This window comes from Electrophorus electricus, chromosome 18 (genome assembly GCF_013358815.1).
Source record: "Electrophorus electricus isolate fEleEle1 chromosome 18, fEleEle1.pri, whole genome shotgun sequence".
Lineage (NCBI taxonomy): Eukaryota > Metazoa > Chordata > Actinopteri > Gymnotiformes > Gymnotidae > Electrophorus > Electrophorus electricus.
The window spans coordinates 2,504,004-2,515,636 of NC_049552.1; the positions used below are offsets into that span (position 1 = coordinate 2,504,004).

The window sequence follows — 11,633 nt, forward strand, 5'->3', positions numbered from 1 at the left end:
AGTCAAATCACCGGATGATAAATAATTGCCGGAGTTTTACTTTTTAAACCTGAACGTTTGCAGCTTTTCCCCAAGAAAATAAACGATGACACAAGCTAACAGCTCAGTACCGACACCCACTGAACCACATCCACATTTGCACCTGGTACTCACGTTACAGCTGTGATTGATAAACCTTGCCAGGTTGCCACACTTGGTGGCATCAATGATGGTGTCCTGGTCGACCCGGAACAGGTAGCTGCTGCCGATGCCTTCCTGCTCGTAGCGTCTCTCCCGCATGTCTGCGATCAGCTGGAGGTGGAATCGCAACCCATCGGAAGCATGCATGTTTCAAGACTCAAGACAAAACTTGGAATGAAAGCAAACAGGAATGTTGCTTGTTTTTACAAAGGCAAAACATTCCCTGTGGAAATCAGCATTTTCCCCATGTGTCTGCTTTTATTTTACCTATGTAAGGTGTGAAGCTATAAAGGCAATGACGCAAAGCTGCTTTGCTATGGGATCCTGCACTGCAGGGTTTAGTATTCAGATCTAATTCTCTGATACAGGCCTAAATTCTCCCCAGGGCCCTGTTAGTAGCTATATGCTGTGTTATTTTATTTTCTCCTTTTATGTTATATGTTGTATTTTGTCTTACCATGTAAGGAACCCTTTTCATTTCTTTACAATATGATGTTGTCATCATTGTTATTATTATCTGAATCAAGGAGTGTTCAACGTGTGTCCTATGCAGGGAGAATATAAAATCCCATGGTGCCGTGACCCTATGATGTCACAGTCTGACGCTGTGACCGTACGGTGACACAGTCTGACGCTGTGACCGTACGGTGACACAGTCTGACGCTGTGACCGTACGGTGACACAGTCTGACGCTGTGACCCTACGGTGACACAGTCTGACGCTGTGACCCTACGGTGACATTGTCTGGTATTTGCATCTCACCTGACGTATGCTCTGTCCCACATACTCAATCACCATCTCATCAGCCATAATATGTTCCTCTGCAAATAGGCCCCAGTCATGAATGAGACTCCTGTTGAAGCGCAGCCTCTTCTTACGGAACTGGAATCATCAACACAGTGATCATACATTTAATACAATTACAGTAACTTATATAAGTGGTCTGTGAGCAACATGTGGAACAGCAAATAGAAAAACTACTATAAATTACCACTACTTCATTTCTACACAATAACAAAGGATTTGTCACTAGATTTGCATCTTCAGTATACTTTTGAATATGTGTTTGCCTGCCGCACCTTTAACTGGTTGAACTTGAGCAGGTCGCTGTCACAGCCGAAAGAGGCCAGTAGGCGCCGTTGTTCTGCGCGGAACTCTGATCCAGAGCGCGATGACGATGAAAGCTGAGCATGAACGAGCTTGCGCTGCATGGAAACAAATTCAGAAAATAAAAGTTCTGCATTCCTGTGAACCTTTATAATCACATGCACAATAAATCACACCTTAAAACATGTAAGATTTAACTTTTATTCTTTTGTTAAGGTAACTTAGAGAGTCCAATGTTATGATTGGGTTAATTTATTATTTAAAGTTCAATGTACATTTTAATGAACAATTAAATACATTTTTTAAAAGTTAACACAATTATTTTTACAGTTTATTTGTGTTGTATACATACTGTCCTTTGCTTATAATGTAACTATTTACATCTGTCTGACGAGAGTATAATAAATATATTTACTCGTCATTTGAATTGGTACTATCATTGAAGAACCAAAAACTTAAACTGCAATACAAAGAAAAATGTTGTGGCATCAATGTAGTGTTCATATAATGGACTGACTGAACACACGTGCAGTGTAAGGGTTCAACACTGCAGGTGTTATTTCATCATTAATTTTGCTGTGTGGGAACAGTGGCTTCTTCCCACGCACCTGTGGCTCAGCGGCTGGTTCTTCAGGGATGCTGTGCGTGTGATGGAGGTATCTCAGCTTGTCCCTCTTGCTGATGATGTAAAACCCCTCTGTCCTTGCACACCCGGTCCAATGATGCCGCACGCCGCCCATACACCTTTGTGGCCTTTCGTCAGGAACGCTGGAGGGTGCAGTGAGGTCAAAGAAAAGACACGTCCACCAGCCCTGCTGCCGGTCAGTACCTTGCTACCATGGGGAAAACCTGTGCAGTTATTAATGCAATGTAACAACAACCGTTTTCAGGCAGAGTGAATGAGAGCAGGATAACTGAGTTAAGGATATGAGGGTGCGGGGTCCAGTGCGTGCTAGTGAGCCAATCATAGCCTTTGTCCTGGTGCAGCATGTGCTCGTAAGAGGCCTGCAGATGGCTGATCTCCTCTGTGTTCACCCCTTTTGCCCAGACAGCATGGAGAAGCAGCCGTTCCCTCCGCCTGGACCGCCGGGCAAAACGGGGAAAGTGTTGGGAGCCGTGGGGCCACGTACTGCCCTTTCTCCATGGGTAAAGGCACTCTGGTCGTCTGTGGTCCTCCACCATCCTTGGGTGAAGCCTGTCTTCTACCCTGTTCTCTAGTCCTTGCAGAGGTGTTTTACCTTCGGCTGTATGCCCAGATTCCCTGCTGAAATGTCCCCAGGACTCCAGATATAAGGGCGATTTTCTGGTCAAATCTCCAGCCCTGTTGCTCTTTTTGCACCGAAGCCCCCCTTTTCTTTTCTTGAGTTGTTCTGCGTCCAGATGTGCGGTCTGATTCGAGGAGACACCTGGACGCCGCTGTGTGAGCTCGCTCTGCTCTGGAGGCGACGGGCTTGGCATCACCGAGGCCGGGAAAGAAGGGGAGCAGGGAGAGGAGCTGACGCTCAGCGTCTGGCTGCGGCGCGCGCAGAGCGGATGCGGCTCCCTCTGATGACCACCCCGGTGAATGGTAACCTCACTACGGTCAGAGATGGGTGAGGTGGGAGCAATGTCCCTTCCTGGTGTCCTGGGGACCCCACTGCCTGCGTGGGGAGACAGTGAAGGGGATGGAGGAGAGAGCCCAAGAACCGCGTCACAGGACAGCATTGCCGTTGTCACTCCGGCTGAGATATGGAGCTCTTCGTGCTTGGCGTGATTGCCGGGGGTTCGGGGAGTTTCATCATAGGCAGGGTATGTGGAGGTAAGAGGAAGAGGGGACAGCTCCAGGGGTGGAGAGGGGAAGCGGAGGAAGCCTGTGGGGGAAGGTGGAGGCGGAAGCGGGGTGGGAGGAGGGGGCGAGAGAACCAGAGTCTCCACCTCCATTTCAAGACCTCCACCAGGAGTACGGGGTACTTCCACTTCTTCAGCAGCAGGGGGCCACAGTCTGTGCCTGAGCTCAAGGTCGGGATCGCTCTCGGCTAGAGAACCAGTGGGCGTGGGAGGTCTGAGGTTCTCACAGAACTCTGGACTGTCCATGGGCCGTTCCTGATACGCTCCTGATAGTTCAGACTCAGACTGTGTCTCCATCTCCTCATCTATAAGCATAAATATATATGTGTGCATATGCATGTTGTAAGTTATAGCAAACATTTTGATATTTAAAAAACATTTTAACTGTTCTCTTTCAGTGCACTTAGAACTGGACTTCATTATACATAAAGAAGTTTATATAACTTCTAAACAAACAAAAGCAGCAAATAAAAAACAGGACATGCTTCTTATATCTTCTTGCAACAAAGGGTTCAGAGTGCATCGCATTGACATCTTTCACCTACATCCAACGTGACCGCAAGAATATGTATCATACCAGAGGAAAATGCCTTATAAGATGGAGATTGTGGGAAATGTAGTTCTGAGTCATGGTCAGAAGGCAGCAGAGCTGGATCACACAGCTGTAGTTTGTTAGATAAGTGCTGGGCGACAGGATCCTGGTGGCCATAGCCCTGCAGAAACACTCTGACTCTCAGCTCTTCTTCTGGATCAGCATCTGCCAGAACAGAAATGCAAGACTAAACTCTGACCTGAGATCAGTTTGGACACTAAATGCTATAGTTCATGCATGAGTCTGCAAAGCTTATAAAAGATTAGGAATAACAGATGTCTAATCTACACACTAGATCGCTGTGGTATTATTAACATCACATCTGTGAAGAGTGTCTTTAGGTCTTTTTAAACATCAGGGTTATGTTATGGAGGTTCAGAACCTAGTTGACAAAACATACACTATACCAGTATGCAGTCAAAGAGACATCTAGTGGACACACACTGCAAATACTGATAGCTGAAAACGCTGCAGTAACAGTGTTGATTTGACAATGACATCACATCGAGGTTTGAGAAAATGCCCAAAGGAAATGATCAAAGGGTAAAACTGAACATTACATTTCACTTTCCTAAAGAAAGATGTAGTCTTTCTTAAAAGGGGTAAACTTGACAAGAATTCTCGTACCTAGAAAGTCCTGCTCCAAATCTCTGTGGTTGGAATGTGGAGCTGACGGGGTCAGAGGTGGCTCCATCTCCTGCCCCAAGGAGACCACGGACAAACAAGCTGGAGTGCGGGGCACCTCCTTATATTTATCATCATCCTCATCGGACGAGATCCAAACCTCGTCCACCTGCCTCTCCTGCTCAGTGCCCTCAGAAGGTGGGTGTTCACCTCCACACTCATAGTCTTCCTCGGAGCACACAGAGTCCGATTCTGAGGAGTAGTGACTCTTTTCAGAGAATTTGAGGTCAAATCTTGAGGAGGGGGTGGAGTCGCAATCCAGGTGTGAGGAGGAGGAGGAGGAGGAGGAAGAGGAAGAGGACTCGGTCTGCACACTTGATGATGATAGGCTAATCACCTCTGAGGGAAGACAAACCCATTAATTTATTCAGTTAATTAATCCAAATCCAATAATTCATTCAACTCCTAAAGAATTTAATCCCAATCCAAATCAGGATTGCGGGATAAAAATACTTTAATCTAGTATGTTTATTACATTTTTGTGAAATGGTTATATGGTTGTCACGAAATTTTAAATGATACCTTCGTCTGAGAGATCTCCATCCTCCCGTGCACCTGAAAGCCCCCCTTCATCACGTTCATCCTTTTCCTCTTCATCGTCCTAGCATGCAAACAGAGAGCCTTCAGAGGAAGAGGAGGAGCACCAGGCCTGGTTTGTAACTGCTGATGACTTCTTAAAGGGGTCAGCAATCACCCATCAGCATACGGTAATACAGCTAATCCCAAGCACCAGCTTACCCTTTACTGTTAATTCACATGGAGCAAAACACATGGCCACACCCACACACATATATGAGAAGCACTTTGTTTGTACAGCAGATGAAGGACCTCTGTCTGAACCATTCTAATTCTCTGGACACTTTGTGTACTGCGCTGCTCTCTTTCTCACTTTCTTTCTCTCATTTATATCTCAATAACAGCATGTGAGGACTGTTAAGGTTGTCCCAGTGCTGACAGGGGCATATATCTCAGATATATATCTCTGTTTGAGATTCGCTATATGCTGTACCTGATCAGTAGCAGGCAACTCTGTTCTGTTGTTTTCCTCCTGTGTAGAACCAGAGTCTTCCACGTTTAAAAAAACACTCTCTTCTTCCTCGTCTTCGCTGTCCAGCTCGAGAGGCCTGGCATGACGGCGTCTCACCACGGGGGTCTCGCTGTGCGTCTGGGACGTTTCCTCTGTTTCTTCCCCCATGTGCGCCGCCTGCAGCGCTTCTTCAACACAACAAACACCCTTTTTACGGGTGTGCGCAACTGCAAACACTCACTGTTCACTTAAAAAGATCTGTGGCTGATGCAGGAAGAGTGCCATTTATTAAAATATCCAGTACAATTTTCCAGTCCATATTTTCCACTTGAGGGAATGACATAGTGGGACACTACATGCTGGAAGATAGGGCCTGTTGTCTGGAAGATCCAGTACCATACTAACCTGCATCCTCAGAGATCACCTGACCCGGTGAAGAGGGACAGGTCTTTTTGGCATCCACAGAGTCCTTGCCAGAGATATCCTTTCTTTTCACCTGAGCATATACACAAACACCTTTTTTTTTGCTTTAACCACTATTTTATAGTTTTACCCCCAAACTGACCCTCTGTGTTTTCCACAGCTCTGCTTTTTTGTGCTGTTATGCCACTCTGAAAACCATATGGTGCCCAATCGTTCTCCTGAAGTTCTAACTTAAATCTAAGACTCCAGAGACAGGCGCGTGTGAACACTAGAGCAATGTGTTTAACTGAAGATGAGTCTCTGTAGGGCACAAAACCTCTAGTGGTAGGCTGTCATATACACATTACCGTATAGCATACATGAAAGGAAACTATGAAATTTGTTTTAAAATCCTTTAAAAATCTTCCTTTGGAACTGAAATTTTCAAAGTCAGAAATTTAGAAGTGACTTGAAGTAGGTGGGAGTAGTTGTGGTGCTGGCACCTTGAATGATGGCAGTCGCAGGGATGAGCGGAGCCCCAGGCCAGGCAGGTTGATGCCCAGTGCCATGCCCTCTGGTGCCAGGCTCTCAGCAGTCTGCCATGCTTCCAGAACTCTAGGCTTCAGAGAATCTTTCTCTTTGCTTTCGCCAGACTTCACAGGAATCACAGACACCTGCAGGCATGAGGGAACACACACCTTCACCTTCTGGAGAATCAAATTCCCATACCTTTTACAAACACAGCTTTATATTTTAGGGAAACAAATACATTTGATCTTTCAGAGAAAAATATTACCACGTTTTATATAGCTATAAATCAGATAAAAGTCAATTCAGTCCCATCTAAATGCCAAAGGGGAAAAACACACACACAAAAAATATTTTTATTACTACTATTAGTAGTTCTACACCAAAAATAGTGAAAACTAAATGATAATATGTTTCTTCAATTTATAACATACAGTGCTAGCCCAGTAAAGATTAACATAATAATAAATCCAAGTGAAAAGTTTAATATATAATAATTACCAACACATAATATAAATGATTGTTTTTCACAGCATGTGACCTGATACCTTGGCTGAGCGTGATTTCTCATCCCACCACTGATCAAATGCGGCAAAAGCCAGGCCTTCAACGATTCTGCGACGGATATCTTTCTTCACAGTGGCCCTGAGCTCTGCGGCTACAGCAGCCAGGACCCCCTCGACTGTGGCCTTGTGCAAGGGTTGGCACGCAGGTGCATACCCCGGTGGGGGCACTGTGGGATCGAACACAGGGAGAAGGGGAGGAGGCCATCTGTCTCGGTACCCAGGGACAGCAGCCAAACCAGATGAGGGGTTAAAAGGTGGCAAGCGTATGCGCCTGGAGCCATCGTGTGAAGTCCCTGGGAAGGGTGTAGGAGGCGAGGGAACTGGGAAAGGAGGGGGATACACCGGCTGGGCTTTCCCTTGCGTTATTCTGGTAGGTATGGGAAGAGGAGCTGGTTGGCTCTTCCACTGACATGGCCTGCCAACTTTCTCTGTAGAGAGATTTGGTGGGGGATAGAAAGTAGAAGGGGGTATGGGCAGGTTAGGGGGTGGTGGGGTAAGTCGAACTGGTGGTGGTAGAAGAGGAAATCCACGCAAACCGGGTACATTTTGAGGCAGGATCGGGGGTGGTGGGACAGGGAATGCAGGTGGAGGGAGGAAAACAGGGGGGGGAGGAATCCGAAATACTGGAGGAGTGGGTGAAGAACCTCCACTGCAGGTCCCAGGACCAGTGGTCTGCTCTGAAGTTCCACCTCCTCTCAGTAATTGCTTAATCTAGAGAGATATATACATTGTTACTCAAAATAAGGTTTATTAAACCTGTTTTAAATATTTTCATTTAAAATATGACAGATATTACCATAGTTGCTTGGTTGGAAGGTGCCTGTGTTGACCATGTTGTTAAACCAAGGCTTGAAATGACAGATATCTTAGAAAGGCACTTGTTGCTTGAGAGAGATTCCTCCCCTTCTTCTGGAGAGTCAGGCAGGGGCTCAGGACTCACGTCATCAAAGCCTGACTCAGAAGAACCTTCTTGTTTTTGTGCAGAGCCACAATGACTGGACGCTACAGAGAAATCTGGTGTTGATGAGACATCTTGGGTTTGTGGTGAGGGGGGTGCAGATGTGGAGGTGCGATGGAGATTGTTCAGTAAGGGTACAGTAAAGTCTTCAGAGTGGGTATCTAAGCCTGACTTCTCCTCATGCCAGAAAGGACCTGAATTCTGAGCACCCAGTAGCATCTGAATGCGGGTGTCCAGGCTGCTTGGCAGTGGGTCCGGAGCTGGTGACCCAACAGAGGAGCTTTGCTCTGGTTCTGGCCCAGGGGAAGTGGACTGTTCTGGGGTTAGCTCCTCCACTGTGTGCCCCTGTGGCATATCAGGTACAGGAGAAGGGGAGTTGCATTGAGAGGCTCTGCTCAAAGATGTTTTGAGGGGAACGTTTTCCAACATTTTCTCCAATGGCTGCACACAAGATACCGGCTCTGTTTGAATGTGATGTATATCCGCACCTCTGACACTGTTGGATATTGGTAGAATAGGCTCCTTGTCCACATCTCCTACTGAGAGGTTAACAGGTGGTTCACTAGATATACTAATAAGAGGCAAAGCCTTCTGCTCCCAGCAGCCAGTGGGTTTGTTTGTGCTACTACTGCACTGGATGGCAGGCACAGGGGACTTATCCAGCTGTGCGCAAGAAGGTGCGATTCTCGGAGATGGATATACTGGCACCAGGCTGGTTGCAGATCTGGAGCGATGGTGTGATCTGTTGAATACCGGTCTGTGCACATAGCGGTGCTCTGGTCGACGGTTGTAGGCATTCTGGTATTTAGCCCCCCACACTCGGCCCCTGCGGCCACTGCAGGGGACCCTGTTCACTGGGTTAGACTGGCATCCTAATGTCATTGCCCCTTTAGAAGACCTGTGGCTTGGAGCGATTAAACTAATTGAGTTATTTATGGCAGCCTGCCTTGTGTTTGGTTTATGTGGGGTTAGCTGGACTAGGTGAGGATTGTGGCAGGTGGGCTGGGATTCAGAAGGGAGAAGAGGAGTCAAACGTGGGATGGTTTGTGAGTTATACGTGCCAGGTGTGTCTGACAGGTGGGACAGGTCAGAGGGCTCCTCACAGGGCGTTGGCGTGCCTGGGTTACTATGAGACAGCGGGGAGGTGTGAGGAGTGTCCTGGTACTGTGGCGTCTGCCAAAAGCTACTGGGCGTGTCCTGATGCATGCTGGAGTAGGCGGTATCCATGGAGAGAGGGGTGGAGCCATCAAATGGGGTCGAGCCAGAGAGCATTGAAGAGGAGACCAATGAAGACAATAACCCATTTGTCAAACACTTCACTGATTCATAATCCTGTATGAAAAAATAAATTGTTAATTATCTGGTAGACAACATAAATTTGATCAGTTAAGAGACACTTTATTGCAGGGATTCACAACTCCAGTCCTGTAAGCTTGGGTCCTGTATTTTCACCATATTAAACTTAAATAAAATAAACACTGAATGATCAAACAGTTTATAGCTCAAAAGTCTTAACTTTTAACCATTAATTTCTAGACCGGCATGAAATAAATGCATTATAAGTAACGCTATAAGTCATTTAATTAAAACATACCTTAGTGTATATACGTTTTGGCACAGGACAGCCTAATGCCAAAACCTTAACCCTAAACCTTACCCCAACCCAAGCACTGACATATTAACACTGAAAGCTAACCAAGCAATGAAATGCATGTCAAACTCACACTATTGGGGTCCATGTTGTAGGGTGGTGACTGTGAGCCCCACAATCCTACGCTCACAGGGAGCGTGAATGAGGTATACAACCCACTCAGAAGCAGCTGGAAATATCGCATCCTCTTTTCACCTGTAAGCAAAGAGAAACTAGCTGGATACTCACTGGACTACAATAACATTTACTGCATGACTACAATAACATTTAATGCTTGAGAGCAGCTAGGAGGTTATTGCTGTTATTAGGACTGGCAATTATAGCAGGGCAGTAATATAGTCTAATAATAGAAGCAATGTATGTGTTGAATGGAGAGAGCAACTGTAATCTAAGAGCTAAACGAGTATAGACCCAAATCCTGCAGATGATGTAGACCTAAAGGTGTAGTTCATTATTGTGGGCCTAACATTTGGCAGAACACCAACCGCTATATTCACAAATACCCGTCACCTTGGTGATGACACCATGGGAAACATCACAATCTCAGTTTTAACGTAAAAATTGTAGCCCACACTCCTGGTTACATTTGTGCACTGGTGAATCAGAGAATGCTTACCGCCGGGGTCCAGCTCAGCGTGAATGGTGTTCCCCATTACAGTGGTGTCATGAAGTTTTCTCACTGCTTCATTTGCTCCTTTGACCATTTCAAAAATCACTTTGGCTATTCCTAAATGTTTCTTAGTCTTGGGATGATACAAAACCTCCACCTCTTGGATTTCTCCAAACTTCCTACACATGTCTGCTAAAAAATCGGCTTTAATATTATCGTTCAGCCTGGAGAATGTCACTTCTTTTGGTGGTCCAACATAATTCTCATCAGTCTGTAAAGAGACTCACTGGTTAGTGGAACATTGTCAGAAATTACAAATGAATCAACAACATAATTCAGAGATGATACAGATAGCAGAGTTCACATTTCAGTCTGCTGCTACCTTGAATTTGGGAACTGCCAGATCTGTCTCTTTGAATCGTGTCCAAAAGCGAGTGATTCTGGGATCTCGAACATCATCCAGGGGGGAAATTCCAGGATTCTGTTGACAAGAAAAAATGCATCTTTGCTTTTTTAGTTTACTTTTTTTGTTTACAGTTTTGTTGTTATATTTTAATTGTTTAGGTTACTCTGTACCACTAAGTAGTCTAATATATATATATATATATATATATATATATATATATATATATATATATATATATATATATATATATATATATATAAATTATAATAATTATAATAATTATATTATATATATAATTTATATATATATCTATATCTATATATATCTATATATATCTATATATATATATATATATATATATATATATATATATATATATATATATATATATATATATATATATATATATATAATATTATATATCTATATATCTATATATAATTGAAACAACAGCTATATCTCTTTTTGCAGTGTGCTCACATCATCTAGATAAACAGCCCTATTGAGAAGCACTCACTGGAGCGCTGAAATACTGCCCATCATAGCGGTGGAGCTTTTCGCTTCCGACGTTCAAAGCCGGATCGACGATCAGTTTGTAACTACTCCAGTTCGGTGTGCTTTCCTTTTCGGAATCAAGACTTTCTGTTTTTGAAAACAAATCCAAGAGGAAGATGAACGACGAACAGAAAACAGCTAAACAACGGCTATGTTGCACCTGAACTGGCCTCTGGCCTACTGACAAAAGAAACCGCGCCATCCCTTACCGTTATCTCCTTGTCCCTCCTTTTCGCCGCTTTCGCACATGATTTGCAGTCATTGTATACCGTGATTGGTGGTCACTTGTCGTTAAAATCAAATTCTTCTTACCACAAACAGACGGATAGAGGTTTGATTTTGCGTTGTGAGCCAGATACTCGTCTACTTTGTGCTTCACTGCTCTTTCCCGGGGAGGGGGGGGGGGGGGGGGGGGGGGGGGGGGGGGGGGGAGAAGGTTCCAGTTGCATCACAACAGGTGGGAGTTACCTGGCGCCCCACCCGTGCTCTGGAAGCGTTAGGTGGTTACCCATCTCTTACGACGTGATAATAAAGGCACAA

General features: G+C 45.0%; 1 protein-coding gene across 1 annotated transcript in view; it reads right to left on the reverse strand.

The window, feature by feature from the left end:
- The window catches only part of setd1bb (SET domain containing 1B, histone lysine methyltransferase b), a 12,072-nt gene extending 730 nt beyond the window's left edge, over positions 1 to 11,342 (reverse strand). The window contains exons 1-18 of the mRNA XM_035536454.1: positions 11,303 to 11,342; positions 11,056 to 11,180; positions 10,515 to 10,613; positions 10,139 to 10,403; positions 9,596 to 9,717; positions 7,710 to 9,203; positions 6,896 to 7,624; positions 6,323 to 6,493; positions 5,823 to 5,913; positions 5,400 to 5,605; positions 4,913 to 4,991; positions 4,334 to 4,729; positions 3,692 to 3,871; positions 2,217 to 3,419; positions 1,896 to 2,062; positions 1,260 to 1,385; positions 943 to 1,062; positions 154 to 291 (exon numbers count right to left, since the gene is read on the reverse strand). Coding sequence (XP_035392347.1) covers positions 154 to 291; positions 943 to 1,062; positions 1,260 to 1,385; positions 1,896 to 2,062; positions 2,217 to 3,419; positions 3,692 to 3,871; positions 4,334 to 4,729; positions 4,913 to 4,991; positions 5,400 to 5,605; positions 5,823 to 5,913; positions 6,323 to 6,493; positions 6,896 to 7,624; positions 7,710 to 9,203; positions 9,596 to 9,717; positions 10,139 to 10,403; positions 10,515 to 10,613; positions 11,056 to 11,180; positions 11,303 to 11,342 — 5,751 coding nt within the window. The remainder of the gene's footprint in view (positions 1 to 153; positions 292 to 942; positions 1,063 to 1,259; positions 1,386 to 1,895; positions 2,063 to 2,216; positions 3,420 to 3,691; positions 3,872 to 4,333; positions 4,730 to 4,912; positions 4,992 to 5,399; positions 5,606 to 5,822; positions 5,914 to 6,322; positions 6,494 to 6,895; positions 7,625 to 7,709; positions 9,204 to 9,595; positions 9,718 to 10,138; positions 10,404 to 10,514; positions 10,614 to 11,055; positions 11,181 to 11,302) is intronic.
- Positions 11,343 to 11,633: the final 291 nt, after the last annotated feature.